Source organism: Anastrepha obliqua, chromosome 5, assembly GCF_027943255.1.
Source record: "Anastrepha obliqua isolate idAnaObli1 chromosome 5, idAnaObli1_1.0, whole genome shotgun sequence".
Taxonomy (NCBI): domain Eukaryota; kingdom Metazoa; phylum Arthropoda; class Insecta; order Diptera; family Tephritidae; genus Anastrepha; species Anastrepha obliqua.
In genome coordinates this window covers 127,205,157-127,229,975 of record NC_072896.1, presented here as the reverse complement: position 1 = coordinate 127,229,975, position 24,819 = coordinate 127,205,157, and the positions used below count along the sequence as shown (strand labels likewise).

The window sequence follows — 24,819 nt, the reverse complement described above, 5'->3', positions numbered from 1 at the left end:
CCTAGAATTTTTGCGCTGTTTTATGGTCGGCCTTTAACTCCTGGGCAATGCTACGACTACTAACATGTCGGTCAACCGATTATTTCTGCGATTTTATCGACATTATCGATATTTCTTTTAACATTTCAAATGCCTAAATGCAATCGACAAAACCAAAATTGCACGTAATTGGCTGTTACAGCTTCGGCATTTTCGCCTTTATCAAAGAAAAACTGTAAAATGTTCTGAATTCTCTCTTTGTTGACTTCCATGGTTAACACCCTGTAACTCACAACTGCATGGAACAAACAAAAAACAGCAAAAGAATTTATTTAGTATGAAATGCCACTTCGACAACGAGCGTAAACTTTAAATTGCTTGATCGTTACTTACTACAGTCGTCTACCGAAAAAATAATGGATTTATTTTTCCCCGAACTAATATGTGGTTAATTAGAATTTAAAAAGTAAAATTAAACTTGCACCTGAGAAAACCTTGTGCTTATTTTGATCTGATTCGAAGTCCACTTCAATCCTATAAAAATCCTATATAATCCTTGCGGCAACTGCTCCACTTTGCACCCATTTTGCACTAGTTCGCAGGAAGTAACATAATGTAAAATCCTTCGGCAAAAATTAAGACTAGCAGTAATCTATAAAATCAATCAAGTGAAAGCCATTGATTTATATATCCAATCTTACAAACTTTCCCTGCGAAGGTAAAACAAAACAGAAAAATTACAAAATTTTTCCACTTTATTCGTTCTTTTCTCATTCACCATATCACACATTTCTTTAACGGATTCATATCGTAACCCAATTTACATTGGAATGCCTCACTGAACTCTGGCATATTTTGCAGCGTTCCAGTCACACGGAACTCCTCATAAGCATGAACGTCGGTCTTCATGCGTCGAACCTTGCTGACGTCGTCTTTGCCGGTGCACCAGGTCTGTGCAAACTTTAGAAAGAACAATTGCTTATTGGTTAAGTTCAGCCCGGGTATGGATTTCTTGTCCCCATCCAGCTTCCCATAGCTGTTGAGATAGGCGTGATAGGAGATGCGCGTACCCACATTGTCTGCGATGTTATCACCGGAAGTGAGGCTGCCATTTGTTAGCACGCCATGGAATACGAATTTGTTATACTGCGACTCCAGACAGCGGAATCGTTCTTTGAAGTTACGCAAAGATGCGTCCGTCCACCAATTTTGCTTTTTACCATCGTAATTAAATTGGTAACAGTAGGAATCGAAACCGTGAGCCATCTCGTGAGCAATGATATTGCCAATGCCGCTGAACTTGATTGAGGGCGGATATTTGAAGTGATAGAAAGGCGCCTGAGAGATACCAATACCAATGAATACCAGATTTAGAAAATCCGCGTAGTAAGCATTCACATCGCGCGGCGCCATTAGATGCGGTATAATCGCTTTATTCACCGAACGCATACGCACTCTGGCACGATTCTTCTCGACCGTCTGTAAGTTTTTGTACCAATTATCACCAATCTCCACATCTTCATACACTTTGTCAATGACGTCGCGATGGCGCATTTCGTCAGAGAACCCGACTGTGATATCCATAGAGCGTAGTTTCGTTTTCGCATTCGAACGCGTCTGGTCGTCCAGCCAAGTGTACTTCCCCAGCAAATCGTAGAAGGTTTCCTTGATGTGCTTCGCTAGCTGTAGAATATCTGCGCGCCGATCGGCATCGTACACATTATCTATGAACCAAGGCAGTAGCGCATAATTGAAGTATTGTCCTGTTTGCTCGCGACAAGTGCTGTCCACCAGCTTGTCGCTCGTTTCGAACTTCCATATGTAATAAAATTTCGCTAATGTGCGCCACTTCAAGTAGGTTCTTAATGTTTCCAAACTAGTTTTCTGCAAAAAGTTTACAAGCGGGTCAACACTCGCGATGGTGTTTTGTATCATCCAATCATTCTTCGCACTTCCATTGAATGCAACTTCAAAGTAACGCGTCCAGTTCAAGGCGTCATCCTTGTGTTTCAACTTAAACTCACCCAAAGTGAGCTCTTCAGTTTCGTTTCGTCTGTTTGAATGCATTGTGAGATTCTTCTCGAAATCAACGACGAGGTCAAATTCGTCTGTGAATTTCTTCAGCTCATTCTCGTTCTGAATATTAAAATCTCTTGTTAGGTTTTTGATGTCTAAGACGTCGGTGTTACCAAGCACCTTGCCAGATGTGCTCAGCTGCACGCCGAACATTCGTTTTTCGGTGTCGTAGTGTACTTTCAAAGGCAGCAAAGGATACATGCCATAGCGCGATATGAAGTTTACGTTGATCCAATCAAATGTCTCATTTGAATCTTTCTTTTTATCAAAATTCATTGTGAACTCTACCATCTCCAACAGCAATCTATAACCACTGGACATGTTTTTGCTCATACTCACGCAGGATGCAAAAAACGTCTTCGCCTTTGATTCCGCATTATCCAACTTCAGTTCCTGATCGGTTGCATTTTGCAAAAACTTAGTCAGCATCTCATTAACCGAATACTGTATGGCGTTCAGAAATGTATTATTGCGCGATCGCGGAGGTACCAAGTCGGCCTGCATCCAATTGCCGCAAGCATACTCGTAAAAATCTTCGCAAGGATCGACGCTTTGGTTCATGGTAGCCAATGTGAGACGTCCGAATTCTTCTAAAACTTCGTACTCGTTCAGCTGTGTGGGCAGTTGGAAGAGCGGGCTGCCCGTACCATTCAGCTTTGGTTGGCTTTCGGTTCCACCTGATCGTTCAGTGGAGATGCTCATCGCTTGCGCAAAACGTACGGGCCATGGCCAGTCAGCGATTAGCACAACGGTCAGCGTGGCTAATAGACCATAACTTTTTGATGGCATTTTTAAACTTGATATCAATTTCAATACTTGCTATTATTCTATGCGAACTCACAAAGTGCCCTCACGCAACACTGACGCTTCTACACACCACAGAAGCTTAAATAGTTCTGAGCCACCACTCCAGCTTGTGTTTTTGGTTTATATGGATTTCGTTTTTTTTTTATTTTGCCAAAATGATGTTTACATCAGCGCATCGGCTCATTGGCTCAAATGTGTGCGATTGTACGCTGCCGCTGCCCTAAATTCGAATAGAAATAGAATTTATGAAAGTAAGCAGCCATATATTTGTGCATATAAACACACAAATCAAAAATTTTACCTGCTAACGTAAATGAATGTAGATATTTCAGTCGCCGGCACCTTAAACACGAGCCAAGCTTACAATTAACTGTGTAATGACAGCCAAACCTCACCACAAAAAGCTCATTATGGCCTATTTTTCATACTCCCACAAATGGAGGCTTGGGTAGATTTGTGGTGAGCAGGAAAAAAGTCTGACTGTCTATTCAGAATTACCGAAGAGCAACTACCCGTTTTGTTCTTACCAATTAAAATTTCTATTTGGTATAAAAAATAAAGAAGAAAAAATTGGAAACAATTTTTTTACAAATAGAAGCACCCAATAAAGAATGTTTAACATCAAGAGAGTACGTGTAGGAAATTCGCAACAGCTGCTTTGGGTAAAGTAGGTCCATTATAACATGTCTCTGGTTAAGGGAGCATTGATTGCAAACTTGGTTTGAGCATTTGCCAAATAGGAAGGAGTCGTAGACTGCATTTCGGGGCATTAAAATTAAATTTTTTTAGCAGATAAGACCAGTCCACTATCCCTTGAACACCGTTGTAGACAAAAGTTAGTGATAAATTGTGTTTTCAGATTTACTAACCTAATACTAAGTTTCCACCGCAGCCGCTAGCGTGTTCTCTGCCGCTACGTGTTCTTAGCGCAAACACGAAACAAAACACCTGTCAAATCCCATACAAAATTAAAACACAACTCCATACCTAAACCCACTTTTCAAAGCGTGTTTTGTTGGGTTTGCGTCTAAGCCCCCGTTTCCACCAAAAGCAAACACCGTGTTTGCAGGAGTTGTGTTTATGAGAACTGTCAACTGTTTCCACCGAAATGTGTTTGCAAAGTGTATGGTCTTTGGTATGGTAAACAGATTTATGATACATTATTTTGCGGCGACAGCGCAGCGCGATAGCCCAGCGGCTAGCAATGTGGGCTTCCGATCCGAAATCCTTGGTTCGAATCACAAAAAAATTTTTTTTTTTTATACATTTATTTCATTTTGTTTTATGATATGTTTATGAGCAGATTTTTTTCATGGCAGAAATACACTCGGAGGTTTGCCATTGCCTGCCGAGGGGCGACCGCTATTAGAAAAATGTTTTTATTAATTTTGCTTTCACCGAGATTCGAACCAACGACCTCTCTGTGAATTCCGAATGGTGATCATTGTTGCCATGTTTCGATAAGAATGCAATAATAAATGAGGAAAATGAGCAACATTGCCACCACTTAATAATTAAATTAGACGCAAACCCAACAAAACACGCTTTAAATTAGACGCAAACCCACAAAACACGCTTTGAAAGTGAGTTTAGGTATGGAGTTGTGTTTTAATTTTGTATGGGATTTGACAGGAGTTTTGTTTCGTGTTTGCGCTAAGAACACGATAGCGGCAGAGAACACGATAGCGGCTGCGGTGGAAACTTAGTATAATTTAATTATTAAGTGGTGGCAATGTTGCTCATTTTCCTCATTTATTATTGCATTCTTATCGAAATATGGCAACAATGATTGCAATTTGTCTTTGATTGACAGCCGCCGTAGCCGAGTGAGTTGGTGCTAGATCACCATTCGGAATTCACAGAGAGGTCGTCGGTTCGAATCTCGGTGAAAGCAAAATTAATAAAAACATTTTTCTAATAGCGGTCGCCCCCAATTATTATTTTTTTTTTTTTTTAATATTTTTCTTGTGGTAATCGTTAAGTGGTGCGCACAAAATATAAAATAAGTCAAATAAGCCAAATAAATCTACAATCTTTCCTCAGGAATACTGAATCAACTCGTTGCGGATAGTATAACTGGTATTTCTTTTATTTATATATGTAATTTTATTTGTATTTACATCTAAATACATCCTAAAATATACATGTACATTATACACAAATAATGTATCATAAATCTGTTTACCATACCAAAGACCGTACACTTTGCGAACGCATTAAATTGGCAGCAACGCTTAAAATTATTTTATTTTCCCTTAACCTTTTTTTTAAATAATATGTGACCAACTCACTATCAATTATTTTAAAATAAAATGATAAAATCAACATAACAAATTGAATTTTATGCACCATTTTATAATTTTATCAATTTTTATAATTCTCATTTCACAATGTCAACAAAAGACAGTTCAAACACAGTTTCTCCCAAACTTTCGGTGGAAACAGTTGACAGTTCTCCCAAACACAACTCCTGCAAACACGGTGTTTGCTTTTGGTGGAAACGGCATATAAGACGAGATTTGTACGGTGGCATAGAAGTTTCAAAATTCAAGAAAGTCTCAAAATACGGTCAAAGTACTTTACAGAGTAGTCTGAGAAGTCCCTAAATTCCATGAAATTCCCTAAATTGAATGATGGCGCAATAAATGAAGTAATTTGCCTGCAAACGCCATACTTACGCATATTTCACAGTAGGCCAACGCAAAAAATATCGAATTCAAAAATATTCCAAAACATTGTGCGATAAATTATTTTTATTTACAAAAGAAAATTTTTTTTTAAATGGAGGATGTATAAAGTCTTTATTACAAGACGCCTTCACTTTATTATGTTACTCTCTCTTTAGAGAATTTTAGACTTTAGTCTTTGATTTGAGTTTCAGTTTCATTAAAGTTTCAGTGGTCAAAAATAGAAAAGCATGCAAAATTTATTCTCAATTGGATTTTATTTTAATAATCTTTCATCTGATATCTCACGTCGAAATTATGGATATGGAAAGTATTTAAAATCGCATTTAATCGAGTACAGGTAACAACATACAAATACAGAGTCATAATCAAATATGCTCGTATAGGGTTTTCCAATAAGAGCGGGTCGAAGTTGAGTAAAAGAAGTAGCATGTGAGGTACTAACGAAATTTGTTCTTGTTTGAAAGATTTTGTATGTTTTTATTTCTTGAAAATGGCATCAGGGCGTGATCAGAAATTCCTAATATTCAATGACTATTGCATAGCTTCATCTGATATGAGAAATGAAATCGGATTTCAGAAGGTATCACAAGAAACAGTAAAGTATAGCAGGGATATTGGGGGTAAATTCATGTCGCCTCCACGAGGGATAATCATGTTTACATAAGGCCGTTCTTCTTGGAAACGTGGCACAACTGCAACTAGTATATATAAATAAATAAAAATAAATATTTGGCGCGTACATTTCCGTTAGGTGTTTGGCCGAGCTCCTCCTCATATTTGTGTCGTGCGTCTTGATGTTTTCCCACAAATGGAGGGACCCACAGCTTTAAGCCCATTCCGAACGGTAAATGGTTTTTATGAAAAGCTTTTTCATGGCGACCGCTATTAGAAAAAGCTTTTTTCCCTTCATTTTGCTGTTTCATGCACTGAGACTCGAACCTACGCACTCCAGAATGGTTGTCACGCATCAACTCATTCGGCTACGGCGACGGAAAAAAAATTCATTTGATAATTTTACTCGTTTTAAGAAACATTTTACAATAGAATCGCTACTCGCCCTCCATGAAGTCTGTTACGGAAAAATTCAGCCGAAAAGGTTTTTTTGTCGCTGTCTATGAGCTGTGGCAAATTACTTCATTACTTCAGGCGCACTTCGCATGTCCAATTCACGATACTTTAAAGAACGTCGCCTATACTTTATAGAATTCGCATAATTTTGTTTCGCAGACGTTGGATAAATGGGATGTACTTTTAACTACTTTTCACAACATTTAGTCGCTTTCTTTCAAATAGAGGAGGATGCATGTTCTTTGAATCTTAAAATATATAAACCTACTTTTGAAGGTGAAATAATTACAGCCGTAACCGAATGGGTTGGTGCGTGACTACCATTCGGAATTCACAGAGAGAACGTTGCTTCGAATCTCGGTGAAACACCAAAATTAAGAAAAACATTTTTCTAATAGCAGTCGCCCCTCGGCAGGCAATGGCAAACCTCCGAGTGTATTTCTGCCATGAAAAAACTCCTCATAAAAATATTTGCCGTTCGGAGTCGGCTTGGAACTGTAGGTCCCTCCATTTGTGAACAACATCAAGACGCACACCACAAATACGAGGAGGAGCTCGGCCAAACATTCAATAAAGGGTGTACGCGCCAATTATATATATATAATTACAGAAATTCAGTTTCTACCATAAAAATTATATATTGAAAAATTTTGTGATATGCAGCTCATTCCGGGATTTTCAGTAATTTAAAAAGGCAAGGAGGATTGACATTCCTGCTAAAAAGAGGAAGAAATATAGTTTCGGGTTGATGTTTAGGGATTTCTTTTATTGTGTAATGAGTTTTCAAGGCTTGAAAGGTTTCTCTCAGTGCAATTTTTTTATCATGCATGGCCATTTTACTTACCTGAAGTCTTCTACTTAGAAGAACCTTCAACCGATCTGGCATTAATGCTTTTTAAACGGAGAAAGCAACAAAAAGTAGTTTTATAATTAGAATACATCACGAAGTAGAACATTGGTTGAAAATCTATCTAGCTAAAGCAACCCATACTGTTAAGGTAAAATTTCACAAACAAAGAAAAAATATCTCCACTGTCTAAAACAAAGGTAGTGGTATTAAGAAGTATCTAGCTGAGTAATAATACAGTTATCAGTCCACCATGCGGATCACTAGTTTAGCCAATCTTTATCCAGATAATCTGACACTCACTTCAGGCAGCGCGGTGCTTCGCCGCTTCAGTACCTCGCCATGCCCGGAATCTCATGATTATAAAAAGCTTTTTTTAACACCTTATGACTTTCACTTTATTTGCCAAGTTTTTGATATAAACAAATGTTAACATTGGCCTACTATTCTACTATATCAACCTAAGCTCAGATTTGCATGAACCTTTATGAGCTGGCGTACATTTGTATATATTTTATGCTCACTTGATTGATGCCACTCAAGTAATAAATAAAAAAATGTAAAAAAGACATTTGAATATACAAATAATATATAGATACATATGTGCGTATGTATGTATCTACTGATGGTTTCAATCTCGGTATGCAAATGACTCGTTGAGGGAGTGTTCTTGCTAACCCAGACTACTTCTGCTTCTAACATACATACTTACATTTGTTGGGACAGAGAGGCATTTGGCAATTAACCCAAATATGTGTATATGTACGTGTGTATTTATATGTTCCCATTATATTGCCCGCATACAAAATTCACTTACTCTAGTTTACACCTTTGCGACAAATAATTCTACATACACACAAATGTGATTTTCTCCGATATTGACCTGTTTTTACAATACGCAAATCTTTTTAAATGAAATTTGATACTTCATCTAAATAACCTGAACGACTTATTATTGTAAAATTTTTAAGTTTATGTGTTGAAGAGACGCCTTTAGTGAGTAATAAATACAACAAAAATAATAGGGCAATTCAAAATTAAGTGCAAATTACCATGACAATACAGGTATAACAACTAATCGTACCTATATGCTGGTTTGTTGAATAAGTTTTGCGGTTCGATAAGAAATGTTCGAAAGAAATGAAAAACGCTTTCCACGCATGAATTTTTTTGGTCTGGAAAAAGAAGGAAGTCCCTAGGGGAAAATCTGTGAAATAGGGAGGATTGGATTTTAGCCATTGTCGAAATGCTTGTGTGACACGGTGCATTGTCTTGATGGAAAATAATTTTTTCTCTTGCAAACTGGGTGTTTTTTTTTTATTTCAGCTATTCTAAAAGATTACAATAGTATTCAGGGCTTATTGTTTTACTAGTATGCAAATAATCCACAAACAAAATTCATAAAAAAACTGATGCTAAAACCTGCTTCGCCGATTTCTAGACACAAACTTGTTTCGGAGCCGAAGAGCCAGGTTCATACCACTCTCCAGCCTCTTGTTTTGATTTAGGTTCAGAGTGATAGACCCAAGTCTCATTCGACGCACAAAGGCGACTTTACCCTTTCGAAAACTCTCTAATGATGCTGAAAAAGTCGCACTCGAACGTGTTTCTCTTCCATTGTAGCGAATGCAGCTCCTATTGTGCACGGAGCTTTCTGAAACCTACTTCAATCAAAATATTGGTTACACTGTCCAATTAAAGGCCTAGGGCTTCTACTAAATCTCTTTCATTCACTCAAAGATTTTCCAATACGATTTCCTGTATTGGAATCATTTGAAAGCTAAAACTCCAATTAAGGAAGCTTCTAACCAATTTTGTAATAAAGTATACCCCTCAAATCGCAAAGAATTTATACACACCAAATACACCTAAAATTTATTTATAGGTTATGGCAATTTTTTGTCGCGATGTTAAATTAAATTCTATTTCTGTTTTAATTGGAATCATTAGATACAAAATAATCTAACTTAACTATTTTAAACTTTAGAAACGTTCGAATTATTTACTTAACAGCGATAGAAAGCGCATTCCATCTCTGTAAGTGAAACCCCCCAAACAAATATTTTATTTCATGGTTTGGGCACAAAAATAGCATTACTTGCCCTTACACTTAAATTTCTTGTATCGGGGTTTCACTGTATACATTAAAACTACATTTCAACTTTTTCTTTGGGTGAGTTTCTTTCAACAAGGTAAACTTTCATATTACTTGCCCTAATCTCAATTACGAATACAATTTCTTCACATATATCGGTTGTTATTTGTCTGCATGAGCACTATCGAGATCGGTAACTATGGTTTGACAGCTATGGCTCTCTTCAGTACGGTTTGGCAAGCCATCATGAATCGTTTAGCGCCAGAAAAACGCTTACAAATTGGGGAAATTTACTTTGAAAAAAAAAATCTGTTCGCGAAATTCATAGAGCGGAGCGAAAATGTCGATTCGTCGCCGTTCTCAACGAACGGCCTTTCTCCTTCGACTACGTGGAACATATCACGAAAGGATCTTAGCTTGGTTTCTTGGTTGGTGTAGGTGTTGTCTGAGCGACACAGCCCAGACCTAATAGCACAAAAGATGAAATTTTGATAAACCACTTGCAGAATCACTTTTTTTATTAGTCGAACCATCTTGATTTCACTATATAGTAAGTCCGCCTAAGTCGTCCATTTTCTTGTATGCAATTTCTTTCAAGTTGCCCATCGAGAATTCCCCCAGCATTCTATGTCGTAGAGCACCCAGGCTTGGGCGCTCACATAGATAGTGAAAAACTGTTTTGTTGTCGTGCCGGAATTGAAGTCAAATGACCACCCCTAAGCGCTAAGCTTCCTCTTCCATACAAACAAATTTTCGGAAGAAGAGACGTAACACCTCTACGAGTACACAAAATTTGCAGATATTTACAGTCGTACAGGTGAAGAACGAAAACTTATTTAATTTTACTGGATATCGAGTCGTTAGGTAAGTAAACTTTGCATACAATCTCCAATATTGAAATAAAATTATTAAAATGCGTTAGGTACGTGGGACTCTTTTCTTTAATTAGTGCTAAAGGAAGCTCTCCGGGTGTGTATTTTCATCTTACCAAAATCACTCCTTAAGACGTAAAATTCTTAACTGTAAATTTCAATTTATTTCATTCGATATGAACCTTTTTTCAAACCTTTAAAACTGATTACTATGTCGATTTTTTCGGCTCTTCTCAAGAGTCGAGAAAAATCAAGCAAATTCCCTTCTTATTAAGTCACAATCTCTGCATTGACGGAAACTACATACATACGAAAGCAAGACTCCTACATTTGTGCTGTCAATCGCTTGGCGTAGGTACGAGTAAATCTCAATCATGAAGTAACAAAACTCTTTTATTGTAAATAAGAAATAAGAAAAATTCAGTTAAAAAACGAAATTATAATGTCTTACTTTGGTATTCTGTCGTTACATCCTCTTTTTTATTTATATATACTTGTACGAATATATGTGGACGGACATATAAAGTTGGCACAGCTTGCGTTAAGATTCTTTTCGCCTTTTTGTCGTTTGCAACAAAAGGAAAGTACGCGTAAAAGGATACCCTCGCAGTGGCGGTTTCGAAAAGGTGCATCAATTTTTTAAGAGTAAATGTAAGGAAAAGGATTCTTTGATCCGCATTTGCGTTTGCGGTGGCTACAAATTCTTTTATTCATTCGTGCACATGCACACACTCATGTGTAAGTGTATTGCATGGCGGGAATTTTTACAGATGAATCAAATTGAGCCTGAAAAAGGATTTAATTTAAGTTTCAACAATTGCAATTGCTTCTTGCTGCTATTGGCTCAGCTTGCGACGTGGCGTGGCGCAATACCGACTTCACAGCTGAATACGCTTCGAAATAAAGGATATGCGTGCGTACTTTCTTAGGACATCAATTGCCTGCATTCCATCACCACGCATCGGCAATCTAAGTTGTCATTGTTTGAATGCAGCTGCTAACGGCTTGAAACGAAATGAAATGGATTGACCACCATGCCAAATGTTCTCCAATTTTCTCTTACGACGCAACAAATCTTATGAATTAAGCTAAAAAATATCGATGTGCTAAACGAGGTTATTCAAATTAGTCAAATGAATGTTTGGAACTGTCAGACTTATGAAGCAACTCATACAAAAAAGTGCACCGTTATTCAGATAGCAGTCTCCGTTCACCATTTGATAGTTAATAATGGGAATATTTTATAATTATCTTAATCCCCTAAAATATACGATTTATATATAAGTCCGAAAAAGGAAAATCTTAGAGTCTGCCGCAGAAAAATTACAAATGCAGGCTTCGGCTATGGCTACGAAAAATTTGCTTTTACTGAATCCATAGGAACTCAAAAACACTATTGCTAAAATCAAATGGCAAATTTTGTTTTTTCGACATCACTGACTTTTTTGTTTTTGTCGGGACAGATTTGCAAGTGCAGAAACTGGTCCGCCGTCTCATCCTCGTCTCTACATGCTGGGCAAAGTGCACTGTCTCAGAAGCCCACCTTTTCCATGTGATTTGCCCATAGAGGGTGGCCCGTCATCAGTCCAACCAGCCTCCTACAGTCCCTTAGTGGCAGGAGGAACTTCGACAGTCGGCCGGACATGACAGGTAACATCAGTTTTGTCCATCTGCAGCCTCTCTCAGCCTGTCAAGCCTGCTTGTGCGTTACAGTAACCCGTTTGCTAACCGTGGCTTTCCACGTGCCCCGGGACCCAGCATTAGGCTATTATGTCTACCAACATAGTTCAGCCTGGATTTATAAGACTCGACTACCCTTGAAGTGGTTGGGGGCTGCCTAAGGCCATGAGCGCAGTAGACACATATAGATCTGCCTCTCCATCTGTTTTCCACAACAAAGTTCATCACTTCTTGAACAGCATACACCTCCGCTTGAAACACAGATACATGCATTCCAAGAGCAAAGTGCAGTTTTGTCTCGCTGGATTCCACGTAGACCCCAGAGCCGGAGCCGTGTTCGGAAATGCAAAACAACATTTTCTGAGTTTGACCACAATTGAGCCTCTGGCAGCACCACACTGTATCTCTTCTCAAGCACGACTCTGGATGGCATGGAGTCAAGGGGCATGGCAAGGACCATGGGATCGAAGACCATGCCTACTCTGTTGTCCAGTGCCGTACAGGGGGCGTACCAATTCCCATGGTGTTTCAGCCTACAGATGGCCTTTAAGGTCTCTCCTTGGATGAAAACATCAAGTGGTGGTAGAGCACTAATTCCGGGCCTGAAGCGGTTGGAAAATCTCTGGTGCAACAGATGGCCACAGTGCGTTGTAGCCTCGATAAGGTACTCCTTACTCCCACGAGAGAGAGTCTACTCATCCATACCACTGATGCATTGGTGATAATTGGTCTTATCATAGTAGATCCATAGGACCTTGCTAGGAGAAAGATCCCACGTTTTTCCAAAAAACCCCCTTGCACTGCCAGAAGGCTGTCAGTGCATTAGATGTCTTTGTTTCAACGTGTGATTTCCAGAGGAACTTGCCATCGAGGATTACTCCAAGATATTTAATTTCCTTGACAACATCACTGACACGAAATAAACAATTTTCCTTTAGCGTTATTTTGCAATTACTTTCTTTCGAATTCTTTTGAATGTGCGACAATAATATTTTTAAATGCAGATAGGCCGTAAACTTTAAGGATATTTACACATTTAGAGAAAACATTAAGAGGCGCCCTTAATCCTTTGGAAATAGAGGCCACTTTGAATGGAAATTTCATGGTGGCTAAAGTATGTATTTAATTTTAGAACTTTTCAGTTACTGAGTATTTATGCGTATGCTGGAGGTGCTAAACGTAGATAGCTCAAGTGATGAGAAATGGTCGTCAATGCGGAAATACATTTTAAGATAAAGACGGAGATAAATTGGCTTAGGTGATTTGATTTTTTACAATCACATACATGTAAATTTGTTAAAAAAAAAATTTATTAAACTTAGTAATAACTTTTTACTAATTTACCGTGTTTTTATAAATTGGTAAACTAAATCGAAAAAAAATCTATTAAATGGCGCTACGAATGAACTCAGAGATGCCTGTCTATGAATTGCGAATTTACGACTTAGCCATTTGAATTCAGTGATACCTTTTTCGTAGAATCCCAGAAAATTGTGCTACGATGGAATGCAAATGAAATTATATTATGTATATTTTTACTGCATTTTTCTTTCAGTTATCAGTAAAAAACAATTTTTACTGCAATTTTTTCAGTAAGCAGTAAAATTTTCTGGTAATGCAAACTAAATTGCAATATCAGTAAAAATTATATTTACTGCTACTGCAAAGTGTCCATCTATGTACACATTTTAGATGACTAAAGCGACTTAATGAATTTTGATGGTAAATTTTTTTTTTTTTTTTGGAGTATGTTTTATACAACCCTTCTGTGATGAAATCACTAAAAAATAGTGTTAAAATTGTTTTATAAAATATTATCACTCATTCCCCATTCCATTGTTCTATTGAAATTTGTAAATTTGAATTTTTTGCAAACTGCTGCTCGTTCAACTTTTCGGAAATGTTGTCAACCAAGAAAAAACTAAAGGGAAAGTAAAGACTCCCTTTAAGAAAGTAAAGCCTCAACCTCGCTAGGCTCATCTCAAATTACTATCAAATTTTCATTTCATCGGATTGTTTGCTCTGTAAAAAAATTCCAGCACATCAAACATTGCTAAGTACACATGAGAAACATATGTGGATTTGTACTTGCTCGTGTCTAATGTCAATCCCTTCGTCACCAAACCACCTTTGCTTTCGCTTGATCTCATTTGCTGGCAAAAGCATCTGCCGCCGCTTCCTTTCCCTTTTTGCCATCATTCCAACTACAATAACAATACATCTTTAACGGCATTGACACGCGCCTGCATTTGCCTTCCTGTTTGACGATACTTCTCTCTCGCACTCTACATACGACTGCTGCTGTTTTTTATACAAATAAATACGTTTGCAACCCTTTCACTTTTTTACAAATTGCTCGAGCATCTTTTTCTTGCGTCAACCTTCTGCATTCTGCCCTACGCCTTATGGCTTATGGCTTACGGTGTTGGTCGGGAAGAAGAGTTAAACGTTTTCTTATTTGGGTATTTATAATTTTCACACGCGTGTCAGAAGCATGTCCATATCCGATTGCGCGGCAACTCTGGTTGGCGCCTGCGAACGTTTGCCTTCGATTACCACCTTTAAAGGGGTGTCGTATACAGCAAAGGGTGTTAATGTTTCCTAATATTTCCGTAATGTTATGCTTAATAATATAATGCACACATACACACACACACATACATGCATACTTAAGTGAGTGTGCCACACATTCTGCTGAATGCGTTCATATTTATTTACTCACGTTGTACATTGGAATTATGTGGGGGGTGCTGGATATTAAGAAGTGATTTATCATTAGTCGCAAAATTAACTTACTGTGATCACGAGCATTACTTATGAAAGCCGTATTTCACAGCCCCTTCGAAATGATTTTTATGAGTTATCGGGCGATTTGTTCAATGTACGAGTGCAAATGGCCTCCAAAATGGTCCATCAAATAATTAAATATGCAAGTACTTATGAGTCACCCTACAGATAAATGTCACTCGTTTGAAATGAAGAACAAATATTTAGCCATATTTTTGTGATAATCTAACAATAAAAATGGCTGAGCTTTGAGTTAATTGTGCTAGTGCTTTTCACATATACGCAGCTCTACCCTTTCATGTCATTTCCACTCGCTAAATACTAAATAAAAATTCTTCCCCAAGCGGACGATAGTTTTGCATTATCTTTAACAATACCTGGAATATAGATTTCACGATATTAAAGTGGGTATATTGAATGTTTCTATGAAACCAGCGCACGTCATAGGACTGATCTCTAATGGAGGACTCTTCTGCCGCAGGAGAATTACCGAAAGAACTGAAGAAAAGTGTAATCATCAACATCCCTAAGAAAGGCGATCTATCAGAGTGCAAGAACTGGCGAGGGATCACGTTGCTGAGCATGGTTAATAAAATAATCACACAAATAATCAACGTTGAATTTTCGAATGCAATTCAGTCGAGACTAAAAACAGAATAAACAGGCTTTCGACCGGGAGGCTCCTGCGTCAACTACTTTAATAGTCTTCGAGTAATAGTGGAGCAATCGGTAGAGTAGCGCTCCTCCCTCTATATTATCTTTATTGATTTCTAAAAAGCATTCGATACACTTCATCATCAGTGAATTAGAGATGCTTTGGCTTGTATGGGTATTCCATCAAAACTCATTGAGCTTACAGCAACGCATGCTGCCGCTATTTACTCAAAAAAAAACTGAATGGACGTATAAAAGCCACGACGAGGGGTTTTCAGGGCTGTGTGTTATCGCCACTGCTTTTTAATATTATCTTGGACGTCGTTATAAAAAAGGCTTCACTAGAAACAAAATGTATAGCTTGGGGATCACAAGGAGACCTTAATGATCTCGACTATGCCGATGATATTTGCTTATTGTCACACACTTTCGTCGATACGCTCCAGAAATCAGCGCTGATGCAAGAAACAGCAGCAAAGTCGGCCTCAAGATAAATATTGGCAAAACAAAAGTAATGCGTATCAACACGACTTGCATGCACAAATTCCAAATAAATAACATAGAACTTGAAGAAGTCGACTCCTTTTGCTATCTTGGTTGTGTAATATCTGCTAACCGTGGCTCAAGTGAAGACATTGGTAACCGCAAAACAAAGCTAAGCAAGCTTTCGGCTCTTCTCTACGGCTGCGAAACTTAGAATTCAACATCTGCGGACATGCAAGCCCTACAAACTTTATAGAGATCCAGTATCAATTCCATAAAGCCAATGTGGATTTCGTTACTATTTATATTGAGAGAATTTACTATGAATGCTAGAGTGGTTTTTTTGGTTTTGAATTGCTCAAATCTGTCAGCAAATTAAATTTTCAATTTTTTTATGTGTGCTGAAGTAATTCGTGTAAACAGTAGCACTGGTTTTGTCGCGAAATTGAAAATAAAGTAATTTACCGCTCTGAATATCTTCTGCAAAAATAATTCATTTTTCTTCAAAACAAACCACCCTTTCCTTACAGTTTTAGATTCGGCGATTTCGCTGTCACATCCACCATAAATAAAAATTTTTGCAACCATTTGTCGTTCTCTAATTCAGGATGATTATTGTCTTTTTCAATTTATTTCATTCAAGCACATCTTAGCACTTTATTGTGAAGAAGGAGGTCGGAATACTGAGTCTCCATTTCGGTAAATAATTCTCTACAGTCAGCGAGTGCAGTCAGAGAGGCAGAATCGGTGCTTAATCCTCGTTCGTTGATTCAGAACGACTTGGAAATGTTTTTTTTTCGTGACGAAATAAAAAATATTTGCTTATGGAACTAAAGAGCCGTAACTTCACATCCAAAGAGCCGTATGTGGCGTGCGAGCCGCAGATTGCCTGGCATCTTTTTTTTTTGCGAAGTTGACATAAATACCGCCAACATAAACGGCATGCACGATTCATACTACTTGCTAAGGCACACCTCATTTGGGACCACGCGCAGTCAGTATTTTAGAGAACTCGACTTGCGAAACAGTACACCTACGCACTAAATCCTTAACTCCGACCTCTGTAGTTTTATTTTGCTCTTCGGTGCTGCCATAGGCATTGCTTCGCAGAGCCAAGCTGGACCATTTATGTCTCTTCACGTATACATTGGCATACTCTCCATTGTTTGGTTGTCTCCTTTCTGTGTTGCGCTGCCATTCTTTCTTCCGCAGCTCTTCTAACGCACTCGCGAACCAGTCTTTCATTTTGACCCACACCAACCTCGATGGCAACATGTGCTTTACTATTTTGTTTACTGTATGTAGTCGTCCTTTCGGACACATTTTTCGAGCAGAAGAAGATATGTTCCTTTTTCCATTTTCTCTGCAACTGCCGTAGAACGCGCACTCCATTGCGTCATCGTGGCCAAATCTATGAAGGCACTTTCTGAAGCAGCCATGTCGCGTCAGGAATTGTGTCAGGTAGAAATCCGTTTGACCATGTCTTCGCTCGACCCATGCTTGTACGCTACCGATAAGTCTGTGTCCGCCACCCTTTTGTCGCTAAGTCTCAGCGATTTTGCCACAGGCAACTCGAATGGCGCTTACCCTCGAAACTATTTCCATCTCCTTGGAGTAGGATTTCTGACACCTATCGTCATCGCAATGTCATCTGCGTATCCAAATAATTGCACTTCCTTTGTTAGTGGGAGTCGCAATACACCATCGTAAAGCACGTTCGATAGTATCGGATCCAGTACGGATACCTGCGATATTTCGGCCATCACCACGTAGCTTTTCGGCCCTTTAATTGTATCGTCCAGCAGTAATCTCTCCGACAGGAACCCTGGTGCACATTTATGTGATTAGCTAATATAAAGGTCAGAATGCAAGCAAAAACTCACATAAAGGGTGTTTTTTTAGAGGTTAGGTTTTCAAGATGAAATAAAACGTATATAATTTAATGTTATGGCCAAGAATTTAGCTTTATTATAAAGATAAGGGTTTGCCATTATGTTTTAAAAATGATTTCGGGCAAGTGGCCGCCGCGGCTGGCTCGAATAAATTCCAGCCGAGAGGCCCAATTTTCGACCACTTTTTGCAGCAATTGGGGCCGTATGTAAGCAATAACGCGCCGAATATTCTCTTCCAAGACGTCAATCGTCTCGGGCTTATCTGCGTAGACAAGCGACTTCACATAGCCCCACAAGAAATAGTCCAGCGGTGTTATATCGCACGATCTTGGAGGCCACGCCACAGGTCCACGGCGCGAGATAATGCGCTCACCAAAAGTTTCCTTCAATAAATCGATTGTTGCGTTGGCTGTATGGCATGTAGCGCCGTCTTGTTGGAACCAAAGGTCGTCCACATCAACATCGTCCAATTCAGGCACGAAAAAGTCATTAATCATGGCTCTAGAGCGCTCTCCATTGACTGTAACATTATGGCCGGCCTCATTTTTAAAGAAATATGGACCAATGATTCCCTCTGCCCATAGAGCACACCAAACAGTGACTTTTTGAGGATGTAACGGCGTCTCAGCAATGGCTTGTGGATTATGTTCACTCCAAATGCGACAATTTTGCTTATTGACATACCCATTCAACCAAAAGTGAGCTTCATCGCTGAACAAAATTTTCTTCGATGCGTCGCGCGAACCGAACCATTATTTTCGTAATAAATTTGCACGATTTGCAAACGTTGTTCAGGTGTAAGTCTATTCATTATGAAGTGGCAAACCAAACTAAGCATAAATCAAGCGACAGCTGTCAAAAAGACCATCTACGAAAAAAGTAGTGCCAACTTGAAAACCTAACCTCTAAAAAAAACACCCTTTACATATTTAGATGCTTTTGTAATTAAATTTTCTCTACAGAAATAAAATAGTGGATTTTTTCACAAGAGAACACCCAAAAACATAGCAAGAAACAGGAATACAGGGTTGGCCATATTAAACTGACCCATGTGATTATTAAAAATATATGGAAAAAGAAACATTTTTTTGTGTTTCATTGTGAAAAACATTTAATTTAGTTCAAGGAGACTCGTTTACATCACTCTTTGAATATGATATCGCGCAAGTGGTCGCCCTTAGCACGTATTTGGATATGTACAGGGTTGGCCATCTTAAACTGACCCATGTGATTATTAAAAAATATGGAAAAAGAAACATTTTTTTGTGTTTCATTGTGAAAAACATTTAATTTAGTTCAAGGAGATTCGTTTACATCACTTTTTGAATATGATATCGCGCAAGTGGTCGCCCTTAGCTCGTATAGCGTAATGTGCCCGTTTTTCGGCGTTTTCCATAGTTTTGGCCAGCGTCTCGGCCGATATGGCGGCTATTTCCCGTCGGATATGTCTTTGGCTTGTTGACGTAAACCTTAGATTTCAAATTACAGTAAAAAGTTATAGGGTTACTCAATGGGTCAGTTTAATATGGCCAACCCTGTACATGCATATATTTATGTATGTATGTAGGAGTACACAATATTACTTATAGAGTATGGAATATATGCAAGAAAGACATTTCAAACGACGAGTATTTACATACTTATATAGATGAATGTAGCTACTAACTTTTCTAACTCACTAACAGTGCACTATTTTTGCCAGATTGTTGTTTGATAAATTAATCAATGTCAAAAAGTGGGATGACGGCGTAAAATTAACGGCAAAAATATAACGATAATTCGATGATGTTGTCATTTTCGCTTCAGTCATAATTCATCGTGCATATGAATGTGTCTGTATGTATGTGTGTATGCACATAAATAGGTAAGCATAAATAGTTAATGATGAAGCCAGTGCCTGCCTCTGAAAGGGTTAAAAAATATTGTGCATGCATGCATACATACGCACATACACATGCACGAGTATGTAGCAAATAAATTTTGCGCAAAAACCCGAAAAAAGAGTAGCCCCAGTAGGGTGAAATCTCATCACTTTTCCATACACATCGAAAGGGGTGTGGCAAGTGTAGACATTAATGCATTGCATTATGAGATTACTAATGGGCGTTTTCGTCAATTCATAATATGTATATATATGTGTGTATGAGTACAAAAATCAAATATGTATGTATGTATGTATTAGAAAAACAATTGATCATGGATGCCAATGCCAAGTCACTTACTTACCCCTACAAGTTGTCACATATTTATTGTAATCCTTGCTGAAACAAAACTTATTTATTATGACTGTATTCCAGACGATGCGCCAACAACAATGCTTAGTGAGACAACGAGTTTTTTGGTCCACTGCCCTTGGCATTTACCATCATTCAGTAACGGCACAACTTCGGGAGCGGCGACTACAATGAAATCAAGCTTAAACTTGCGGAAACAAGATGGCCAGTACGACAACGTTTATGGCTTACCATTAGCCGAGAAACGTGAGGACGCTCCCGAAGTCACTAAGAGCTTTGATAAGGCGCTAACCCAGGCAGAGCAAATTCCATTCCAGTTGGAGCACTTGGAGTTTATCAAATCGGAATTACTCGAAAAATTCACAATGAATTCAAAACTCTTTTCTCAAATAGCACAAAACAACCATATGAGTCGTCCATTACCGGCCACTAGAAACCCACATCCTTCACTTTCACTCAGCGATCACTCATCGAAATGCAAACGAAGTGGAAGTTACGAGAGTAAAAAACTGGAAGATATGTATTTGTATAATAAAACACTGCTGCAACAGGCTCAAGCTTCAGGCGCGCTTTTTGTTGATGCTATGGCACCCACTCAGCGGCAACAGGTGGCCCCAGCTTGGAGTTCAAGCTTAGCAGCGACGCTAATAACTCATAATAGAATGCCAAACGAAAGTACAAACAATGTTATGTCAGACACATGGAGAAGCGAGTTAAGCTTGCCGCCAGCACTGCCTGTGAACAGCTTCGACGCTCAGACCAATCGTACAGCAACTGAGCATTCAAGCACGACGAACTTCAATGAACCTTTACAAGCCCTACCGAATATTCATATCGCACCACCACAATCACCTTTGGGACAACAACAGTCCCAGCCGTTTATGCAACCAACGACGCTACCTCAATGCATATTTCAGTTGTCCCAGCCCCCGACATCTTCCAATCTACCCAAGATTCCAAGTTTCTCGGACACTCCAATACTGTCAACCGACACTTTCTCTCGTTCAATACCACAGGTCAGCGTAGGAACCATTGTTAGCCACTCATATGACGATAATTATCAAACGCATAATAAAAATCAAAACCGAAGCCGACAAGAACACAAAGAACAACAGCAGCAACGACCTTTTGTCAAATTCTCAGTTTCAGCCGTCGATTCTCTGCAGTTATATAAATCCATATCAGAACACCTAACGCCACTGCACGAGAGAATGCTGCAAAGCAACAGCATGCAAGGCAACTTGCCACACACTCTTGCCCCAACCATGGACAACATAACAGCAACAGTGGCGTCAACAGAAGTTAAAGCAGCGGCAACGTCAATCGCAGCCGAAACAAAAACACAAACAGCAACAATGGGAACACTAATTAATGCGCTTCAACCTTCATTCATTTCGCTGCCCTACACATCAACAACTTCAGTCTTCGCCCACCGGAAGCCCCTCACTCTGCCAGCACAGTCCTATAAATACCCCAAAGAACGAAATGTGGATAGAATACCACCTCACGAGACGTCTGCATCGGCGTTACCGTTATACGTTAGAAAGTCATTAACCCAGAATACTAACAACATTCATGGCAAAGCATCTAACGACCAAACGGCGAGACTTTCACACTTCTCCGCACTCCACACCCACCAGAAAGTCCAAAGCAAGCAGAAACAAAAGCAAAGACAAAAACAAAAACAAAAGCAAAAACCCAAACAAAAACAAAACTATCAACATCAGGAGCGCGTAACTTACACATCCTTAGGATATACAAGCAATGGAGAGCAGTTATTCGTGCGGCACTTTCACGAGAGAGATCGTCTCATACGAGAGCATCAATTAAAGTATCGTCTGTATAACACCTTCAGTTCGGATAGTGATGAAAGGAATGGCGATGGTGGTGACGGTGACGGACGTGGTTGGCAAACAACTTCACATCACGAAGAGACGACAGCGCGTCTGGGATCATCCGGAATCCTTGAAAGTGTGAAGGTGGCAACAACAAAGGTCCCGTACGCGTCTGCAACTGCTGCTACTTTTGCGGCTGGTGATGCTGCGAATGGCATTGCCTTTGTTAATAACACTCACACTAATTCTAATTGGAATGGTGTCTGCGATGGTGTTGATGACATTGTGCCGCAAGTGGAGCAAGCAAAGCGGACGACAATGCCAGGAGGCTTGATGGTTGGTGTTGGCGTTGGCATGGGAGTAGATGACGTTGATACCGTGAGGGATGATTTGGCGCACATCGAGGAAATGACCACACAAGACAACGAAGAAATCTCAGCGCCAGCAGACATCTCCCCCAATGCGAAGGAAAAATGCAAGCACAACCCAAAAGTGACGAAACAAAGAAATGGAAATGTGGAAATTACAGGTAAGCAATGAATACGAAATATTATATTGGGAGACAATACGAGTAGAAAATTTCTTTGGCTTGAACTCAGAATTGCGAAATAAATCAAATTTAAGGGAGTTCGAAGTGAGCAATATTTTTTTATTCGCTTATGTGAAGTGTTATAATTTGCTGTGAATAACATTTGCGTTTCGTAACAAGAAATTCAGGAAAGGTATTATATACGAGTAGATGTGTATGTGTTTATATGTAAATTCAGGCCAACAAGTTGTGGCTAAACTAGATGCGTTGGCGGGTAAAGACTTTTTGAGAGCCATATGCGAGTAGAATCTTGGTAACGTTTCGACAACGTTTCGTTTCTTTAACAAGTAATAAGGGGGAATTCCAAAACAGTTTTATGCAGACCAACTGTCTCTTTTATAACCAAGCTCTAAAAGATCGCAATGTCCAATATGAGCCACTACGGCGGGGAATTAAGAAGAAATTAGAAAACTGGGTTACCCAAATTCAACATTTTCATCCTTTATCCTTGGAGAAAACCTCTTTAGTTTGTATTTTTTCCCTTGACGTAGCCCCATGTTTGGCGCCAGCTCTTCACTCCTAAACTTCTCCTTGATGATGTGTTGTCCCATAGCAAGGAGGGACTCGGGCCCATTAATGAGGAGGCAGCAGCCTCTCAAGGCAATGCGTCCGCTACTTCGCTCCCCATATATACCCTTGCGTCCTCGGACCCAAATTAGCCGAATGGGATTGTGAGTCACAAAAAAATCCGGTTCCCGATACACTCAAGGGCCTTGGGTGCCGCCTGACTGTCGCTCAGAATATAAATTTGCTCATTCCGGAAAATCTCCTTTTAGTTAATCTCTGCATATAGACAAATGGCACACACCTCCGCTTTGAAGATGCTTGGAAAACTACCCATCGTCACAGAACGCTTTAGTGATATCGTCTGTGGGTAGGTGGATAAGTGGGAGCTGCAGAATCTGTATTTCTATGTTCTTAGATAGCATCACTTTTCCTTTACCGAAGCCTTCCCAAGTAATATTTAACGGGGTATGCTTGGCTGATTGCTAAATAGCTATATGAGCGGTGTCTTCTCGAGCATCATGGATCAGCACCTTTTAACCGTTTTTTGCATTCGAAGTAATTTTTCATTTAGTTCGAAATAATGCAAAACTTCTGATTTGCTTCGATCAATTTCGCCTCGTGAATACATTTTTGTGCTCCACGTTCACCCATCAAGTCCACCCTAAATTTTAATCCACTTTTCTCCTTGAACAACATGTTGCGATTTTCGGAAAAGCACTTGCCCATCCACGTCAATGGGTGAGTTGGGTCAGGTGTCCCCATTCATGTAAGAAGGACTGGTGTAAGTGTGTGTATGTCGGCACGTTCTGAGCTAATCAAACTCCATTACATGTGGAAAATATGAATTTACATCGTGCATAAACAACATGCGTAAACAATTCCAACCATTTTAATGCCCCTCAGCCATTTTTATTTAATGGAATTTAAAACCACTTTGGTTGCGGGTACCCCAAAGTATTTTATTGAGTAATAACACAGAAACAACACAAAAAAGTCACCACCCGCCTGCAGCATTTATCTGCAACCAAAGTGAGTATTGTAACCTTTGACATGGCTCGGCTTTAAAGTCCCAATAACAACACACTAATACACATATTCGTGGCATTTGACAGCAACATCATCATGGAGATGGCATGGCCACAACAACCACCTTGAAGCGAGCTGCGAATGTTCACAACTTTAGAATACTCGCCTCGATGGGATTTACGATTTACGAGTATACAACTAACTGACGGCGGTCACCCATCACTCGCAAGAGGAGCGGAGCGGAGAGTCCGAAGGTATTGTGGTATTGTGTGACCGCCAGTACATGTTTGCAGATGTGTTTGTGAGTGTATGAGTGCAGTGGAAATCTTGGGGGAGGTTGCTTTGTTAATAGGACAAAGGTGGCGGTGAAAAATTTCAAATCCAATAAAAACACTTTAAAAGGTATAAAGAATGAAATCATAAATTCCACCCATAAGTAAATGCGTAGAAATTGGATTTATTCACTTGCCTCGGTGATACGCTTGGTTTTAAAATGGGGTGTTTGAGTACGAAAAAAGTCTAGAACAAAAATTTGGCTTACACGGATTTCATAAAAAAATATATTCATACATACACACAAATATTTGTGCAAACATCAATTTGTCGTGTACTTTGAATTTCGAAAACAAATTATTTTTTTGGTTATATAGAAATATATCATGACAGAAATATGTATATCGGATGACATAAATATGTAC

At 39.1% G+C, this 24,819-nt stretch overlaps 2 protein-coding genes across 2 annotated transcripts in view; one reads left to right on the top strand and one right to left on the bottom strand.

The window, feature by feature from the left end:
- Positions 1–24,819, top strand: part of LOC129248981 (uncharacterized) — a 99,525-nt gene that overhangs the window by 22,305 nt on the left and 52,401 nt on the right. The window contains exon 2 of the mRNA XM_054888583.1: positions 20,228–22,528. Coding sequence (XP_054744558.1) covers positions 20,228–22,528 — 2,301 coding nt within the window. The remainder of the gene's footprint in view (positions 1–20,227; positions 22,529–24,819) is intronic.
- On the bottom strand, positions 754–2,844 carry LOC129248483 (endothelin-converting enzyme 1). Its single transcript, XM_054888042.1, has one exon. It carries the CDS (start codon positions 2,842–2,844, stop codon positions 754–756), a length of 2,091 nt encoding a protein of 696 aa, XP_054744017.1.